Source organism: Procambarus clarkii, chromosome 41, assembly GCF_040958095.1.
Source record: "Procambarus clarkii isolate CNS0578487 chromosome 41, FALCON_Pclarkii_2.0, whole genome shotgun sequence".
NCBI lineage: Eukaryota > Metazoa > Arthropoda > Malacostraca > Decapoda > Cambaridae > Procambarus > Procambarus clarkii.
The window spans coordinates 11,787,216-11,808,148 of NC_091190.1; the positions used below are offsets into that span (position 1 = coordinate 11,787,216).

General features: G+C 47.2%; 1 protein-coding gene across 9 annotated transcripts in view; it reads right to left on the minus strand.

Annotated features, from left to right (window-relative positions):
• The window catches only part of LOC123761056 (RNA binding protein fox-1 homolog 3), a 454,578-nt gene that overhangs the window by 112,102 nt on the left and 321,543 nt on the right, over window positions 1–20,933 (minus strand). For 7 of the 9 annotated variants that reach the window (XM_045746929.2, XM_045746926.2, XM_045746927.2 and 4 more), the window contains exon 2: window positions 9,689–9,783. The exons of the other annotated variants lie outside the window; for them this stretch is intronic. In XM_045746929.2, the coding sequence (XP_045602885.1) occupies window positions 9,689–9,736 (48 nt within the window). In that variant the 5' untranslated portion in view covers window positions 9,737–9,783. The remainder of the gene's footprint in view (window positions 1–9,688; window positions 9,784–20,933) is intronic. 9 annotated transcript variants of the gene reach the window in all.

Below are 20,933 nucleotides of genomic sequence, written 5' to 3' on the forward strand. Positions count from 1 at the left end.
ATATTCTCTATATTTCAATATTACTTTCAGTCCCAACCAGTTTTACCATCCTCTAGGCGGTCTAAGATGTCTTTCGCCTTGTTCTTGGGAATTAGCATCCTATAAACCACAGCCTTTACAAGTGTACACAAATCCACTGCCACTGACTGGCATCCTAAGCTTCTTGAGCGAATTAACTTAAAATCTGTTGGCAGAAATATAAAGGTTTTCCGTTGCTTAAATGGTATTTAATGATTGAATTCGGTCGGATCTTACAGCGGTTTCGTAGGTCGGTGCCCTGAGTAGGCCAAACTGCTGGTGATAACATTAACAATTGTGTAACTCGCTTAAAAAAATGGTCACTTGCTTAGGTAAACGAACTCTGGGGTTCAGTTCCTGAACCCATTATGTGCCTCTGTAACCCTTTACACCACCGCCCACAGGATGGGTATGGGGTGTATAATAAAGTAAATAAATTTTGTAGCAAAGTTGGGGGATCCCCAATTGTACTTTCAATTGTAGTCTAAATTGGGAATCCCAGTTGGAAAAAATGGGTAACAAATTTCCTTTCACCTAATGTCTCTATTCACCAGCAGTAAATAAGAACCCGGGAATCCCGGAGAAGGACTTCGAGGAGGACGGTGAACCTAGATACAGGACTAAAGGATAGACACGGGTGTCCTGTTCCCACAGACCACATTATTATTTATCTACCAGAGGCTACAACTACTTGGCAGTTTGAGAAGTCCTCACAAAAATAATGGTTACATAATTATATGATTTGAAGTCCGCAATTTACTAAACGAAACAGAACATGTCCATGAAATTCATGGATTCATAATTAAAGTTCCATAAAACTCATTTAGGTTTAAAGACTTGATTGGATTACATTTTTGCTCCGAGAAACACTGACATAAGACCCAGCGGTGATTATACCAGTGGAGAGTGACGCTAAGCCCCAAGACAAGGACCACTCCTGGCCACAATGACAGCCCCCTTTCAAAGCTGGAGAAATTGCTGACCTGGAGAGCGTGCAGAGATCCTTTACTGCTAGAATCCACTCAGTAAAACATCCAAACTACTGGGACCGACTGAAATGCCTAAATCTGTATTCTCTAGAGCGCAGGCGGGAGAGATACATAATAATTTACACATGGAAAATAGAGGGGCTGGTCCCAAACCTGCGCACAGAAATAACATCACATGGGGCGAGAAGGCATGGCAGGATGTGCAGAATACCCCCGTTGAAGAGCAGAGGTGCAACAGGTACTCTGAGAGAGAACTCTATCAACATCAGAGGCCCGAGACTGTTCAACACGCTTCCACTACACATAAGGGGCATAACTGGCCGACCACTCACAGTATTCAAGAGAGAACTTGATAAGCACCTCCAAAGGATACCTGATCAACCAGGCTGTGACTCGTACGTCAGGCTGCGCGTAGCCGCGTCCAACAGCCTGGTTAACCAGTCGAGCAACGAAGAGGCCTGGGCGATGACCGGGCCGCGAGGACGCTAAGCCCCGAAACCAACACAAGGTAACCACAAGGTAAGGTAAGCATACCCGGAGCATACTATACTCCACAACACTCCGAAATCTAAGACTTATTTACACTGCAACTCGCTCAGTCTTTACCTTGTGTAGTGAAAACAATACCAGGGTTCAGTTCCTCAGCCAATAAGGTTCATCTGCAAACTTTTCCACTACGGATCACAGGATGGATCTGGGGTCCACTACGGATCACAGGATGGATCTGGGGTCCGCTACGGCTCACTACAGGTTTCCGTATGTTCTTGTCATTTCCTCATCCCATTCTCCTGTTTAGATAGTAGTTTTTCTAACGATGTTCACCATAGTACAACGATTGCCGTTGTAAGCAATTAGTAGAACTTTGTATTATTCACTTTATAGTCAGAAAAAATAGACTATACTATAGACCTAGTATAGCACACACACACACATGTACTATAATTAGGCCTCATATCATTTATTAGGCCTATGAGGGTTAAGTTAGTTTGTCTTTTCAACTGAAGTAAAAATAAAATAGTTTTCCGGTTTCTCCAACTCAATAGTTCAGATTTCTACTTTGTAATTTCGTTGTACGTCGGGATATATACTATGGTTCTCATCGTTATTATAAGTACTAACAAAATAGGAGGATGAGTTGGCTTTCCTCTTAGTTAAATTAGTTTTGTTGCTCATTTTTAGTTTTAAACTGGTAATGTTCTTCTAATCAACCTCTAAATGACAGTGGGTGATATATAGGCGACCGCTCTATTGAATTTTAGTTTTGCTCTCTGTATTGTTGTGGTGTTTACATCTGGCGTAATGTGAGGCAGGTTAGGACCCCGTAGGCTCACCTTAATAATCAGTTTGTTTGTAATTAATAATAATGAAGTGATCAGTAACTGCGGAAGCAGCTCTTCACTTCCAACTCATTTATAAGAAGGAGAGAGAGAGGTTACCAACACAGTAGGCTACTTGAAATACCCACTGTGGAGTGTAGGAGTATCAGGAAAGACAAGGAGAAAAGGGGATTGTGTTCGTTGATAAAACATTTACCATCTCAAGTGTTACCATCTCAAGTGTTACACTCTATAGTTCTGTAACTTGTAGAGTGCCACACGTAGAGTCGGTGGTGAAGGAGGGGAGGGAGAAGTGCCAGAAACCGGCCACAAAGGCAGCACCAGCCGCCAGTCAGGAAATAGTATGGTAGGGGGTAGGAAATAGCGATGGCGCCCGCCCTTCTTTCACACACATGTTTTTGCTCTGCTCACACACTGACTAATGTTTGGCTTCCGAGTGGTAGCCGAGCGACAACAGCAGGAAGAGCCTAAGAAACCGACGCAAGGCAACCACCTAGAATCTCCCCGTGTCTGTAAATTATGTAGTGGTCTTGAATGTCTCTAGTACCTGGACTGTACTTTGACAGGGTTCTGGGAGTTCTACCCTCAAGCCCGGCCCGTGGCCAGGATTGACTTGTGAGAGTTTGGTCCACTAGGCTGTTGCTTGGAGCGGCCCGCAGGGCCCACGTATCCACCACAGCCCGGTGGTGGATAAAAATGACAGGTTGGATAACAAGGACTTTCCAAACAATGGATGTCATACCAATGATACTTTTCAAGACACTAATGTTCTCTAGGGTGGAATATTGTTGCTTTCTAACAGCCCCATTCAGAGCCGGAGAAATTGTTGACCTGGAGAGCGTGCAAAGATTCTTTATCGCTAGAATCCACAATATAAGTCATCTTAATTATTGGGACCGATTAAAAGTTTAAAATCTGTATTCTCTAGAGCGCAGGCGAGAGAGAGACAATAATATACACGTGGAAGATATTAAAGTAACTGGTTCCAAATCTGAACGCAGAAATAACATGAGACCAGGAGGCATGGCAGGATGTGCAGAATACCCCCGTTGAAAAGCAGGGGTGCAACAGGTAAGCTGAGGGAGAACTCTATCAACATCAAGGGCCCGGGACTTTTCAACACTCCCGCTATACATAAAGAGCATAACTGGCCGACCCTCACAGTGTTAAAGATAGAACTCGATAAACACCTCCAAAGAATACCTTATCAGCCAAGCTCTGATTTATGCGTCAGGCTGCGAGCAGCCGCGTCCAACAACCTGGTTGATCAGTCCAGCAACTAGGGGGCCTGGTCAGGGGGGAGACGTCCCTGGCCGCGAGAACGTTGAGTCCAGATAGATTTTTCTAGTATATTACTATATTATATAATATTCATGGTCTAATATATAATTAGATCACAGCATGAAAGCAGCATGTAAAAGATCTGGAAGTAATGACGACCTAAAGTTTAAGGAGCATATCTCGGCTAGAAAAATGATAGGATGGATTAAAATAAACTTAAAAGCCAGTGACCCCTTCATAATGCTAATGCTATTCGAATCACTTGTGCTGTCTCGCTTTGAGTACTGTTCGATACTCGCTTCAGAGCAAGCGAGATGGCTGAAATATAGGGAATACGGAGAACGCATACGTAGTGGAGGTGTCATAGGCATAATCAGAGAACATTGTCTGAACATCAGAGGTCGGTCCACGGTTGTTCAATATCCTACAAGTACAAGAAATATTGACAGAACAAAATTTTAAGTCAAGAAAAAGCTGGATAGTTTTCTGCAAGAAATACCAGACCAACCAGGCTGCAGTGGATATGTGGGCCTGCGGGACGTTAAGGCAAAGGCTCCAAAGACTCTACAAGTCAAGCCTGGCCCCAGGCCGGGCTTGGGGAGTACCTACCTTGTGTACTCCAGTAGTTCACCTGGAGTGGAACAACTCTAAGAACCCCTTCCACGTACAATCCAGTAGTAGCTATAAGGAGGGTGAGATATGAGAAGAGCAGAGGTTGATACCTGGTTGATGGGGTTCTGGGAGTTCTTCTACTCCCCAAGCCCGGCCCGAGGCCAGGCTTGACTTGTGAGAGTTTGGTCCTCCCCTAGAGAGGGGTGGAGCCGGAAGAAAGGACCAGATGGTGGATGAAGAAAGGCTGAGAGGGTGGGGAAGACAAGGCGGGAACAGTGATGCCATCCCTTATTCAGTAGTTGTCTCCCCGGGGTCCTAAGCCCGCCACATGTACGCCGCCGCCCCTATCTGGTTAACAGGAGGCGACCACACTCCTGGTAACAGCCTACTGCCTCACCACCGCCCCACGCTCCCCCCTCCCCCTACAATAATTACTTACCAAAGTTCTTCACTCGTACATACCAATGATCATTATATCTCTAAATAAATAATTTTACACACTAGACCGAACGTGAGACATTACAGGCAAAGTTTATGATGGTCTAATATACACGGGTCCAGCAGATGCCCACTCGAGCAAGTGCACAGTAATGAAACTGGACGCTTAGAACAGGAAACCGACTAGGTCAGGCTTAAGATCCTGATAAGATTCACCAACAAGGCTGTAGTGGATATGTGGGCCTGCGGGCCGCTCCAAACAACAGCCTGGTGGACCAAGCTATCAGAAGTCGAGCCTGGCCCCAGGCCGGGCTCGGGGAGTAAAACAACTCCCCCCCCAAAAAAAACCCACTCCAGGTCCAAGCACACGGTACTAAATGTGAAATGAAACCCCCTTGAAGAATTAGATAAACTCGCGTCAACCAGATATCACATAACCATCGAAGCCAGGCGGCACCAATTCACGTCACAAGAAGTGATCCGCCAACACACTACCAGCAGCTCCATTTCACAACGCAGCAAAGCATATCAATGTGATACAGTGATCATAGCAAAGGGAAATGTGTTCTCTATAGCATCAGATAACAGCCAAGCGACCTCTCCCCGACTTTCATTATTCCTTGCGAAACGTCGACCCCGACAATCATGCACTACGATACTGTAACTGATCACACTAAGATAAAAAAAGGTATCGTAACCTTACTTTACGAAACGAATTCCGGATATGAAAAGTGTCTTTCGAAATTTTTTAAAAAGTGTGACAACAGGGAAGGAATCGCAGCAAAAAATAATTTCAGACTTCGCTAACAAATTAAGTAATTATTACATAGATCCAGATAGCCTATAAAAAAAACATGGAGACGTCCCTCTAGACTTATCCATGTGTGTGTGCAATTCATTAAGACACTGACCGAGTAACAAATCCTACACACGACGGCGCTGACAATCTCTCTGGAAAAACCAGAACAGTGTCGAGGTCATCACGTCGGCAAAGCCGCGCGCTTTTATTAACCAACTCGCGTCCTATACCACCACAAGCACTCGTGTACCCGGAGGCTTCATGCTGCTGCTGCCTCAGTGACTCGCACGCCTCCTCTAGTCCTTGTGTTACCTGCACACTACTAATATGTCTATACTTTACCACTGTGTACTTGAGATATTAATTAATGAACGTTGAAACACCTGCAACTACGTGTACAGTGTACTGACGGCACCAACAACAGTTACTTTTCACACACACACACACACACACACACACACACACACACACACACACACACACACACACACACACACACACACACACACACACACACACATCCAAGAGTCAATGCTCGATCCTGCAAGCACATATAGGTGAGTACACACACACACACACACACACACACACACACACACACACACACACACACACACACACACACACACACACACACACACACACACACACACACACACACACAGGAACCAGAAACAGCAACACCAACTTCAAAGGTATACTCTTCTTGAGGTTATCTTGAGATGATTTCGGGGCTTAGCGTCCCCGCGGCCCGGTCCTCGACCAGGCCTCCTTTTAGTTAAACATCCCCAGGAAGCAGCCCGTAGCAGCTGTCTAACTTCCAGGTACCTATTTACTGCTAGGCGAACAGGAGCATCAGGGTGAAAGAAACATTTTGCCCATTTGTCTCCGCCTTCACCGGGGATCGAACCCGGAACCTCAGGACTACGAATCCGAAGCGCTGTCTACTCATCGTCAAACAAAACACAGAATCTCCATTAGCGAATAAAATCAAACACGATTCTTACAGTTGCCCAGACCACACACTAGAAAGTGAAGGGACGACGACGTTTCGGTCCGTCCTGGACCATTCTCAAGTCGATTGCGGGGGAAAAAAATAAACATGTTTGGCCTCACTCCACCTGCGGCCATTCCCCCCATCAATTGTTTAACACTAACTCTGTTTGTTACAATATGATAAAAGTCCTTAACAGTTGAAACGTTACGTACAGAGAGAGTCTACACTCGTAAATATTCAGAAATAATCAGGCAATTTTGCTTGATTTAAGCTGCTAATGGGGGAAAACATCTGCCCACTACCCAGTGGGCACAATTCAATATCAACCCAATATCATCAATGTTGATTCAACATTGACGTCAAACCAACGCCACATTGATATTGTGCTCACTGGGTGAATATCTATCGAGCGATCGCTTGAGAATAATGCATGCAAAGGAAGATACATTCACCGTTGAATCAATTTTAACACCGAGAGAGAGAGCAGCCCCCCACCACCACCAGCACTACAATAGACAAGAACCAGGAGCGGAGAGCAAGCCCAATGGAATAATATTAATGTAAGTGCAATGGCTGGATAGCAAGTAGTCAATATTACCATTAGCTCGCCTTTTTCTTATTGGTAGTACTCTTACTTATAAAAAATATTAAGACAGTAACCAACATAAGACATTTTGGTCGTTTAAGGAGTAGCTACGCGTCTTGCTTGTTTCACAACAGATTTATACATTTGGTTATGTAAAATATACTGGTGAAGAAGCCATACTGAAAAAATTCCTAAACATTGTCTTAATATTTAAATTATTCAATGGCATTACATTACGATGGCCGCCGCCATTGGGAAACAATTTATATAAGTAATTTTATCTGTACATATTACCGGAATATGAATTATATATACAAGAGATAAAGAAACTACCAGCAAACTCACTTTTATCACAAGTTTAAATTTCCTAGAATGCAGAGGTACACACACACACCTTCCTTCAGTGGACACCACCCAGGTCGCGAAAGGAAATTTTACGCAACCCAAGACGTCAAAAGAGCGAGTTGACAAAGCAAGTGGTGAAAAGTGTCTCCCGGAAAACAACCCACGTCGTCGGCGGCGACTCCAGGCTGGTTGGTGTTCTCTCTCTCTCTCACACTCAACCATTTGTGGAGGAACCTACACGACTGGTACCATGAGAAGTAACCTGCCCGAGTCCTACATACCCGCACACACCTGGAGAGGGTCCCGGGAGTAGTCCTCCCCGGGCCCGGCCTGAGGGGCCCGGCCCGCTACAGTATACACCAACCTTATCAAAGCTCGACTACTGGTTGATACCTGGTTGATACCTGGTTGATGGAGTTCTGGGAGTTCTTCTACTCCCCAAGCCCGGCCCGAGGCCAGGCTCGACTTGTGAACAAATACTAGAGGGACAAATCAGTTTACTGGTATACAGGTTATGTAAATTATACTTACAAGCTGGCATGGTTTACCCGTATTCTACCTGTAGTCGGTTACGAGAGTTCTCCTATAATGACGTGAGGCCAAGCTTTTCTGGTGATGAGTTGCTTTTCATCCACTTGGGCTGGACGGTAGAGTGGTGGACAGAAGAGACAGTCGCTTTCAATCCTCGACCGTTCAAGTGGTTGGGCACCATTCCTTTCCCCCCGTGCCAACTCAAACCCTTATCCCTTCCAAGTGCTATATTGTCATAATGGCTTGGCACTAAAAGTTACCTTCCCCTTGCTTCGTTAGACTGTTGCTTGCAGCGGCCCGCACGCCCAACACATTCACCTCTACCCTGCTGATCCGCCACTTCCAGACTCCGAATATAATTTCAGTATAAGGAGTCAGTTGGGAATCGTCGTCTTATCTTGAGATGATTTCGGGGCTTTAGAGTCCCCGCGGCCCGGTCCTCGACCAGGCCTCCACCCCCAGGAAGCAGCCCGTGACAGCTGACTAACACCCAGGTACCTATTTTACTGCTAGGTAACAGGGGCAAAGGGTGAAAGAAACTCTGCCCATTGTTTCTCGCCGGCGTCCGGGATCGAACCCGGGACCACAGGATCACAAGTACAGCGTGCTGTCCACTCGGCCGACCGGCTCCCTCCCGTCATGGCCGAGAAACAAATTCAATATTTTCGATCATTCAGTAATTTAAATTATCATCATTGTGCAGGAAGTGTCACACATTTATGGGTCAGCCAGTGAGGTCGAGAGACTTCTAGATTAGACTACTGCTAGACTTAGGCTCGGCTACAAGTACCTCTGGCAGCTTGCATCACTTGCTGAAGTAGATCTGAACACGTGTAAACTGTCAGCAAAACTATTCGCATAATACGACACTGCAATTTAATGTGGAAAAAAGTTTAAAATTTCAAAGATAAATCCCCATCCCTGCATCTGCCTATACTCAAGAAAACGCATTCTGACGAGGCTGACAATGCTTAAATAGGCTACAGTGATCTTTCCTACCTACTTACCTGTCTAAATAAAACAACAGCATGTAAACGATTAGCAGTCACTTCACGCACGGTAACCTGCCAGAAGAAACTATCAGATCTCAAGTCTAGCCAACAAAAATGCGGCAAATTACATCAACCCAAACATGGTGGGTTCAAGTAACAGCAGCTTGAGACGATCAAGTGGACTATCTCCAGATGTAAGGAAGCCCCTGGGAGCCCCTGGGAGCCCCTGGGAGCCCCTGGGAACCTCTGGGAGCCACTGGGAGCCACTGGGAGCACCTGGGAGTCTCTGGGAGTCCCTGTAACTGACTCGGCAAACATCAGCGACCTCACATATCCGGCAATACAGTATTCAAGTCTCCCCCCCCCCCCCTCCGTCTTCATACACTCACCTATATGCACCTTGAAGTTCACCTGGAGGTGGGTCTAGGAACATCGTCTCCCCCAACCCGTTCTCTATCTAGCTTGGCATCTTGGTTAACCGTCTGGTCAGCTAAACTGTTAGTAACTGGTACTCACCGCTTGGTTAACAAGCTACTTCTTGAAGGCGTCATCAAATTCACTTTGAGGTCTGTTAGTACTGCCAGAGTCCTAAATATTTATATAATTGTCTTAACCGCATCTCTAATTTCCACTGAGGATAATTTTCATATTCCTGTCATGTCTACCAGTCTCTAAAGAAATAATTTCGAGGACCAGATTTTAAAACAGTCCCTATAATATTTTATCTTTACCTCACAATGTACATCTTAAAATTACGACTTACGATGTCGGCGTCTAGGGTTTGGGTACAATTACAGGTCTTGACGCCCATCAGGCTCGGTGGCTACCTCAACTACGAGGCTCAGCTAGTCAACTTACCTGCAATTAAAGAGACAACAATTAACATACAAATGAAAAAAGAATGATTACAGGCTAATTATAATATGGAAAAGTGTAAAGCACAGCGACCACAGTAAGTCCCTGGGGCGAACAAACTCAACTTTCACAGTAGTTGAAAGACTTCACCAGAACCGAGTGTCCTCAAGCATGAATAATACCAAAAGAAGTATTGTAATTATGAGGAGAAAACGCTAGGCCAGTATGACTATATAGCACTTGGAACCAATATGAGAACAAAGAGAGGAAACTAGATTGTTTCCTTCAAGGAGTGCCGGACCAACCAGGCTGTGGTGGATATGTCCAACCAACCAGGCTGCGGGCCGCTCCAAATAACAGCCTGACGGACCAAGTGATAAGTGGAGCCTGGCCTCGGGCCGGGCTCGTGGAGTAGAACTCCCAGAACCCTTTGCAGGTATGTTCCAGGTGACTGGGTGAGAGCATGACAACTTTGAGTATTTCCTCACACAAATGCCCGTCAGCTTAAATGCCATCCTCCCGGTATACCAATCATGGCGACATACGCCGTGTTGGTGTTAGGTATGTTACACTATTACCCGCTGTGTTCATAAGTACCCAAGATACTGCACCATATATTGTAAGCCACGCCTCCACACGCCCATGTCCCGCCTCGACAACCCCCCCCCCCCCACCACCACCGCCATCCATAAGAAAAACAACCAAAGACTCGTACCTTCACATCCTTCCCTCTCCTCACACGTCTGATATACACGTTAAACGTTAAATGCCATTCAAAATATAATTGCAACAAAATCGTTGCGCCAAGTCAAACGGAAAACGAAGCCCACCAGTTGGCTGGGCAGCTGGGTAAACAAAACAACAGTCACAAACACGAAGCAACTCGACAGTTAAGCTCGTCCCATTCGTCTCCTCCCCTCCCAAATCCTTCTCTTCCTCTTCACATCCCCCTCCTCACCTCACCTAAGCTCGGCTCCCTCTCACTCCTTTGCCCTTCCCTTTCACGTCCCCCTTCCCTTCGCCCGTCACCTGGTCACTGCTTGATGGGGTTCTGGGAGTTGTTCTACTCCCAGCCCGGCCAGAGGTCAGGCTTGACTTGTGAGCACTTAATCCAACAGACTATTGCTTGGAGCGGCCAGCAGGGAGGGCCACATCCACCACAGCCCGGCTGGTCCGGCACTCCTTCAAGAAAACTATCTAGTTTTCTTGAGATGTCCACGGTTGTTCCGGCAATATTTCTTATATTCGCTGGGAGGATGTTGAACAACCGCAGACCTCTGATGTTTATAGTTCTCTCTAATTGTGCCTATGGCACCCCTGCTCTCCACTTGTTCTATTCTGCATTTTCTTCCATATCGTTCACTCCAGTATGTTTTTACTTTACTTTACACACCATACCCAGTCTGTCCTGCATGGCTCCATCAGACTACCCTGTGGTTACCCTGTGTAACGACCCGAACCTGGGAGCTATTACAAGCAAACTCCAGGCGAGACTAAGAGGTAACTAGAATCACAGGTGAAGAATAACTACTACACGGCAGGTGTAGTCAACTCGAAGGATGAACAAGACCAACCAGGCTGTGGTGGATATGGGAGCCCGCGGGCCGCAACAAGGACCAAGTTCTCACAAGTCGAGCCTGGCCTCGGGCCGGGCTTGGGGAGTACAACTCCCACATCAAGCAGGTACCAGAAATTGGCACAGTTGCCAATCTTCGACAAAAAGACCCACTACAAGACAACAGTGTTCATACACACAAGCGGACGGCGACAAACAAAGCAATATAATAATCTGCCTGGTGTCACTGACCTGTAGCTCGGGTCCATGACCAGGCCTCACTGTACCTGGAGTACACCTGGAGTGGGTTCCGAGGATTGTTCTACTCCCCAAGCCCGGCCTGGGGCCAGGCTGGTCTTGTGATAAGTTATTATAAATTAGTATAACAAATATAAAGATCAAATGTAATGGAAGTCATATATAGCGAGCGTACAAGTAACAGTATTATTATTATTAACATCTTTATTGACAAAAAAATAATTAAAATTTTGCCTAATCTGAGGAATTTATTTAGGTCTTATTAGAGTGAGGATAATGCTGGTATTCATTGTAGTTGTGGTAAATACAACTTTCTATTGTGCACTGCCACACAAGGGCAGGGATGGAGCTGCAGCTTAAAAATAAAACAAATAAAATTAAACAAGGAAGTAATCCCAACCCAACATCCCCTACGGGAGTGTAACCCACGAGACGCTGCTCGCAGACATCGGCGTCCCTTCAACACAAATGTCAGTACAGAAGATATCAGAGGCATGAGGAGAGTACACATTACTTTACATACAAGAGCAGGGCAAGGCTCTAGGAGGGAAGTGGAATGAAGAGGGTCTGAGAGGAGGGAGGGAGAACTGCGAGGAGCTAAAATTGGGGAATGTGAAGGGGAGGAAGGGGAAAGTGGGGAGAGGGAAGGGGAAAGCAGGGAAGAGGAAGTGGGTGAGGAGTTTTAGAGGTAGGTAGGCAGGTGGGGAGACACCAAAATAGCCAAGAGGTGGCCTTTCTCTTTGAGCTGTGGCCCCTGGTGGCCCCTGGTGGCCCCTGGCGGCCGCTGGCAGGCCTGCAGCATCACGGACAACAAAGCCCCTGCACCATACACTCCTGCCAGCCCCCACCACCACCAACCCCTCACTCCCTAACGCCTCCCCTCTACACAACACAACATCCCTCCTTGCTTGCTTCCTAGCTTACCTTGAAGTGTTTCCTGGGCTTAGCGTCCCCACGGCCCGGTCGTCGACCAGACCTCCTCGTTGCTGGACTGGTCAACCAGGCTGTTTGATGCGGCTGCTCACAGCCTGACGCATGAATCAAGCCTGAGGCTTGCCTTCATTTACTGTTCACCAATTCCCATGCTGTACTTTTTAAGTACAAAACAAACTATTCTTCCTCCCTCCTGTGTATCCTTACTATTCTCTCCGACCATCGTATCTGTCCATTCTCGTTTACTCTCCCGTCTCCCTGCGTCAATAATGGGTTCAGTATCAAGTATGTTGTGGCAGCCGTCCAAGGTACGTCTACGAGGACAATTAGACTGCGTGTCTACACGTAACATTACCTCATGAGAGCTGGATGACGAGCAACAACTGACGTACAGTCACAAGAGAGGCGCTCAGGAACACAGGGGGGTGGGGGGGGGGGGGCTCGCGGGCTGGGTCCTGGATCCTCTCAACTCGTCCTACAGCCACATTAAACAGCCGATCTTTATTAAATCAAGTTTTAATAAACTACATCATTGGGCCACATCGATAAGGAAGTCGATTTTTAATAAGCAAATTATGAAAACTTCAACTTGGCCATAAGCTGCTCAGAGGCAATATTCTTGTACCCAAAAGTTTCAGCTGCTATAATGTCTTTTAATGCAACGTTGTGAATACTTTGTAAGCTCGAGTTTGGTCACATTATCTGTATATACAATTAAATCACTTGGACTGTGCTGGTTGAAGGCGAGTGTCCAGCACTGGCCTGATGGTGTTGTGAAGGACCCAGCTCGCCCGGGGACCGGTTGTGGTCAATTGTGGCCAAACGTCGCTACAATGAACAGTAATTGGTGGTAGTCTTCTTTATTAGATAATTACAGAAGAGGACTGGCTGCACACGGAGAGAAGAGGACTGGCTGCACACGGAGAGAAGAGGACTGGCTGCACACGGAGAGAAGAGGACTGGCTGCACACGGAGAGAAGAGGACTGGCTGCACACGGAGAGAAGAGGACTGGCTGCACACGGAGAGAAGAGAACTGGCTGCACACGGACAGAGCAGCGGTCGGAGGTGCCCCCAGAAGAGAGGGGGCCGGAGTGATGCTTGACAGGACCCGTGTGGTGCCGTATTAGCAACACCAAGAGAATAGGTCCTGGAGTGCAGGCACTCGAGCCATGCATGTAAGTGGCGGAACCTTTACTGTAGAGAGCAGGTAACTCGCCAGAGCTCAAACACTCGCCAGGGATATTCCACACTTATTTATTACCATACCTTATACAGGTAACAATGGTCGCGGTATGAACCCTTCGCTTCAGCTACAGGCAAAGTATTTGCATCTACAAGACCGGCGATATTCTCCCAGTGGTACTTCAGCTTTAATGACTTATATCAACTTTAATCAGTCCGTTCTCCCAATGTGCCACTCCATAAAAAATGCGACTGTTTTGTCTCGTCAGAAAGTGGTGAACTCAAGCAACTTACCTGACCTACTGAGACCCCAAGTACGTCAAAATGTAAATATTACGTTGCAGTAATTTTTACTATGTAGAATTTTAAACGGATTGGAGTCTATCTACCACAAGATTATCTTTCAATATTCTTTAGTGTTAGTAGTAATTATACAGCTCAAAGTATCTTGTACCATGATTGCGAGCAGCCGCTCACAACAGCCTAGGTGACCAGATGACCAACCGGGAGGCCTGGTCAGAGACTGGGCCGCGGGGCCTTTGGTCCCCGGAACCTCCACAAAGTAGGTAGGTAGCACAAAGTATAACACCACTATTATATTTATGCCAGAGTTCTGGCTTAGTAACTTTAGTTACGAGCCTGAAAAGTCTCAGTTGCTCAAACACAACTCGTGGGGTAATTGAATGTAAGGAGCTACGTGACTACAGTTGCGCCACACGTCATCCTCACCTCATTCACAATCATGACTAATTCTGGCGTAATGCAATCTATTCAACAGTGGCTGGTGAGCTAACAGCGCTCATGTGGATAACCCGTGCAACTTGCTGCAACACTACAGCGGATTGTATTGACATCCAAGCCAAGCTATCAGTATCAGTCAACCAGCTGATTACATTACACTTTTGCCATAGTGTATAACTCTATCCGTGATAGCATTACCTTGTGATATAGATATGTCTGTAAAAGATGACCTTCAATGTCTACATGACGGCCTCTGAGAGTATAAATATTTAATAAATATTTTACCGTTAATTTGCAGAAGCTGATTGATCAACAGTTTATCTGGTACCGAAACCAACAGTCACTGGCGCCACTGCAGAAAAGCAACTATGATGGGGGGAATCAATAACGTCACGATCAAGGTGCAATAGGTTATTGGGCAAGTTGCTCCAGCGGAGTGTGGGGGCAGCGTCGGAAATGGCTGGGACTAGGAAACTGGACCTCTACCTTAACCTGCTTGATGAGGTTCTGGGAGTTGTTCTACTCCCCAAGCCCGGCCCGAGGCCAGGCTCGAATCGTAAGAGTTTGGTCCACCAGGCTGTTGCTTGAAGCGGCCCGCAGGCCCATATATTCACCACAGCCCGGTTGATTCGGCACTTCTTGAAGAAAACTATCTAGTTTTCTCTTGAAGATGTCCACGGTTGTTCCGGCAATATTTCTTATGCTCGCTGGGAGGATGTTGAACAACCGTGGACCTCTGATGTTCACCCTGCTCTTCACTGGTTCTATTCTGCATTTTCTTCCATATCGTTCGTTCACTGCAGTGAACAAGTTGGTAATAGTTGATGGAAGAAAATGGCAGAAAATGAAGAAAATGGTGACTCGAGTGGCGGCACCTCTATTGGGGAAGGGTGGTTAAGTGGAGAGTAAAGAGGAAAGTAGTGGGAAAGTAAAGGGGGGGGGCTGGTTAAGGAAATGGAGGGGGGGGGGGGAATACTGTGTAACTGTGGTAAAGAATAGGGAAGGTGACGGGGATATGTAATGTTAGGAATGAGAAAGGCAGGATGACGATTACAAGGGAAGGGGAACAGGAAAGACTGCGTTCAGCAAGGATGTGCAGGGTTTATAGCAAGGAAGGGGGTAGTGAGGGGAAGAGGGGTGAAGGGAAGGGGGGGGGGTGGAGTGAGGGGAAGGGGGTGGAGTGAGGGGAAGGGGGGTGGAGTGAGGGGAAGGGGGTGGAGTGAGGGGAAGGGGGTGGAGTGAGGGGAAGAGGGATGGAGTGAAGTGAAGGGGGGGGTGGAGTGAGGGGAAGGGGGTGGAGTGAGGGGGGGGCCCTCGTCACCCAGAGTGTGGGCGAGGGCCCGTAGGGACGGAGCCCGACGCGAGGAGTTAAAGGTGACGTCCCCACCCCAGATGACCACCACCACCTCCACGAGACGACTCGCCTACCTTCTGTAGCTTCCGGGGATCAACAGCCCCGCGGCCCGGTCTCCGACCAGACCTAACGGTTGGTCGTCTGGTCAACCAGGCTGTTGGACGCGGCTGCTCGCAGCCTGACGTATGAATCACAGCCTTGTTGATCAGGTATTCTTTGTAGGCGTTTGTCGAGTTCCTCTTGAACACTGTGAGAGGCCGGCCAGTTATGCCCCTTACAGGTAGCGGGAGTGTGTTGAAAAGTCCCGGGCCCTTGATGTTGATAGTTCTCCCTCAGCGTACCTACTGCACCTCTGCTTTTCAACGGAAGTATTCTGCACATCCTGCCATGCCTTCTGGTCTCGTGTGGTGTTATTTCTGTGTTCAGATTGGGAACCAGTCCCTCTAATATCTTTCACGTGTAGATTATTATTATCTCTCGCCTGCGCTCTAGAGCATACAATTTAAAACTTTTAATGTTCCAACAATTAAGATGACTTATGGAGTGAATTCTAGCGGTAAAGGATCTTTACACGCTCTCAAGGTTAGCAATTTCTCCGGCTCTGAATGGGGCTGTTAGAGTGCAACAATATTCCACCCTAGAGAACACTAGTGTCTTAAAAACGTAGTGGATTCTCTCACGAGAACCCACTACATTACCCACCACATCATTACAACATTCACCAATCAGTATTTCTGCTAGTACAAAAATTCTCCATTCCCTGAATAACAAGCTATCAATCAGCTACGAAATATATTTCTTTGGAAACACTGTGCGAGAGAAACTAGCATAAGCAAGACGCATTTTCCCCGTTCGTTCGTTCTCGGACGAAGACTCACAGACGAGGGAATCCATCTCCCGGACTCTATCGATCGACATTTCCCTTACTGGAAGAGTTCACTTGGTTGCAGGCGACGTTGTCATAGTGAGGGTGATGTCTGCTGCCTCCCTCCCCCCCCCTGTTATCACATACACTTACTCTCAAAGTACAAGTCTAGTATGACGACAATCTTGAGATGATTTCGGGGCTTTTTTTTTTTAGTGTCCCCGCGGCCCGGTCCTCGACCAGGCCTCCGCCCCCAGGAAGCAGCCCGTGACAGCTGACTAACACCCAGGTACCTATTTTACTGCTAGGTAACAGGGGCATAGGGTGAAAGAAACTCTGCCCATTGTTTCTCGCCGGCGCTTGGGATCGAACCCAGGACCACAGGATCATAAGCCCAGCGTGCTGTCCGCTCGGCCGACCGGCTCCCTAAGGCAAGGCTACAGTATCAACTGCTTTCCATAGCTTGCAACACAGGCCGCTCATGCATGTTGGCTTATGTGTTGTGTACACCCAACAGGTGGACGTACGACTTCGACAGAGCTTTTCTGTGTTAATTATTTAAACACAACTGATTAATAAAGGATTTGACATTCAGGTACTTACAGCTACTGGATATTTGGGATCCCTTCTTTCTTTACTTTATGATATCACGATAACTTCTTAGTCTTACGTAGGTAAGACACTCTTACCTAAGTAAGAGTACATAAGTAGTTAAGGAAGAGCTTGACACAAGCTCCGCACTAATTACATTAAGTGGGCACACGTAAATAGACCGGAGGTAACAAAGATATTTCTATAAAAGGTTTATAAAACACGTATCTCAAGCTGGTCCTCAACAAGGCACTGCGAGGTGCATCTTACTACAGGAGAGAAAGTGTACTTAACAACTTTTTAGTTCACCACTTGTCCAATAATTTACCCAACCACTGCGCACCACCCCACACCGTGGGGTGGGAGCCGGTCGGCCGAGCGGACAGCACGCTGGACTTGTGATCCTGGGTTCGATTCCAGGCGCCGGCGAGAAACAATGGGCAGAGTTTCTTTCACCCTATGCCCCTGTTACCTAGCAGTAAATTAGGTACCTGGGTGTTAGTCAGCTGTCACGGGCTGCTTCCTGGGGGTGGAGGCCTGGTCCAGGACCGGGCCGCGGGGACACTAAAAAGCCCCGAAATCATCTCAAGATAACCTCAAGAAGATAACCGTTCCACCCCTCCCCCCCACACACACCAGTCCTATCCCGCGTCCCGTTGAGAGGGGGGACCAAAGAGCCAGAGCTCAACCCCCGCAAACACAACTAGGTAAGTACACTCAATCCAGCCTTGTCTGGACATACCCAAGAATCAGCCATGTTGTTGTAATAACCAATGGTCTATATTATATTAAAGATCTAACAAGTCTTTTGTAAACTCCCGAGGCTTCTAATTAGTCACTGACAATTGATACCTGTCTCGCCCTGCCTGTCTCCTTACCGTGAGGTGTTTACTCACACTCTACACCTCACTTCCACCTCCCTGGCACCTCGCCAATCTACCAGTCCTCTCAAGCGTTCATGACATCACTTGGCTGATGTACTAAACTGCCCGAACAATCTGAGGACCCACGAATAGAAAACGGGACATCACCTCAATATTGGACAGTTACAGCCCCACTCGTGTGGCAGGTAAGTCCACTACGGGCTCACAATAGCCCGCGCTACTTGCAACTTTTTGATACGAGGAGCTGAATCTAAAACAACAAAAACCTCAATTAGCGAGCCGCTACTACTTTTTGTGCATTAGTTTTTAGCCTTAGGGGATTTATACGTCAAAATGTGATGTATTATTCAAGACGACGAGTTGCACTAATAGACCATCGAGTGCCTTAGTTCCTTAACATCTCTCTTTATGAACACTTTAGATGTTAAGAATTAAGTCGGCCGGCACTGTGGGAGGTGTACATCAGGCTGGGGCGTGGGTGTATGTCAGGAGTATGAGGAGTATAAGGTACCAGTGTATGAGTAAGGTGAGGAATCAGCGTACGAGGGAGGATTAATGAATGAATCATTGATTAAAAATAATTATCCCTGGCGTCGCAACAATGAGGTCTTTATCGTCGTTCAAATATAATTACACCAGCTGACACGACTTGCCTCCCAACAGACGCGACAAACCGGAGGAAACAAAGCTTTGTAGCCTCAAGGGTGCCGAAGAGGAGAAGAACACGAAGTATTCTTGAAGCAGATCTGGTCAACACCACTCTTGACCAGCTGTACTGTAGAATACCGTAAATCTCTCCCACTGGAGGGAATGTGACCATGGTGTTACTACGCACAAAAATGCGTGCAAAAGGAATTACTGGCAATGTATGGAAATAGATTTTCAACTTCCTAACCAACAGAACGCTGAGTGTAATAGTCAACACAGTAATATCCGGATCATCTACTCTGAAAAGCTCAGTCCCCCGAGGTACCGTACTTGGTCCGGTACTTTTTCTTATCCTAATATCAGACATAGACAAGGATACAAACTACAGAATTGTATCATATGCAGATGGCACTAGGATGTTCATGCGAGTAGACAATATAGAGGACACGGAAAACCTCCACTCGGATGTAAGTCGGGTCTTTCAATGGCCCACAAATAATATTGACGTTTAATGAAAATAAGTTCCAGCTCCAGTGTCATGGGAAAATGAAAATTTAAAAACGAAAACCATATATAAAACTGAATCAAATCACACTATAGAACGAAAAAGCAGTGTAAAGGACCGTGGAGTAATCATGTCCAAGACCTTACCTTTACAGAACCCCATAAAGCAGGTGTCACGACGGGAAGAAGACAGGTTGGATAACAAGGACCTTCCAAACAATGGATGTCATACCAATGATGATACTTCAAGACACTAGTGTTCTCTAGGGTGGAATATTGTTGCACTCTAACAGCCCCATTCAGAGCCGGAGAAATTGCTGACCTGGAGAGCGTGCAAAGATCCTTTACCACTAAAATCCACTCTATAAGTCATCTTAATTACTGGGACCGATTAAATGTTCTAAATCTGTATGCTCTAGAGCGCAGGCGAGAGATACATAATAATCTACACGTGGAAGATATTAGAGAGACTGGTTCCCAATCTGAACACAGAAATAACACCACACGAGACCAGGAGGCATGGCAGGATGTGCAGAATACCCCCGTTGAAAAGCAGAGGTGCAGTAGGTACGCTGAGGGAGAACTATCAACATTAAGGGCCCGGGACTTTTCAACACACTCCTGTAAGGAGCATAACTGGCCGGCCTCTCACAGTGTTCAAGAGGAACTCGACAAACACATGCAAAGAATACCTGATCAACCAGACTGATTCATTCGTCAGGCTGCGAGCAGCCGCGCCCAACAGCCAGGTTGACCTGACGACCAACCGGAATGCCTGGTCGGAGACCGGACCGCGGGGCCGTTGATCCCTGGAGGCTACACAAGGTAGCCACAAGAAAGACAGCACGGGGGCAGTTTACTCTGCTGTCAGACGAGAGTGGCACCATACACGAAGACGACTTGTCATCTAATATAAAAGTGACATAAGAAGTGACAACTTTGTCACACTATGACGAAAGGTAGACTTCGCTATCATAAAGCTGCAGCAACAGGGGCAGGGAGGGGAGAGAGACGGGCAGGGCAGGGGGCGGGGCAGGGCAGGGGGCGGGGCAGGGTAGGGGGAAGGGAAGGGGGGGGGAACCAAGAGACGGGCAGGACAGGGCAGGGGGCAGGGCAGAGGACAGGGAAGGGCAGGGAGACGAGTGCAAGAATAGGAAGTGTGGGGGGGGGGGGTAATTACGACTGATGCTGTAAACACAAGAGAAAAGAGGCGATCAATACAAAGTTGGGAGGCGCGCGCGCGTGGCGCCGACACCACGCTTTAAAGGCACTATAAGGAACACAATGACAATGAAGACCTCCGGCTAGTTCGTGGTTACTGAGAGAGGAGCAGACGTTGACGAGGGAGGAAGGACCACCACTACTGTCATCACCCAGACCATCACTGACCTTGCCATAGAGTGGTTCTGGGGATCAAAGTTTCCCCGATCCGGTCTTCGACCAAATTTCCTGGATGACGGTCTTGTTAGCCACCATCACAGCCACCACGATTGACAACCTAACGACCGCCAACACTGACAACCTTGCCACTATACCGCCGCAACCAGGGTCGATATCGTTGAAACGAGACAATTGTAATCAATACTGCGCCTCTACTCTTGTCATCTCCACAACTGTGCCTCCACTCCGCGTTCAAG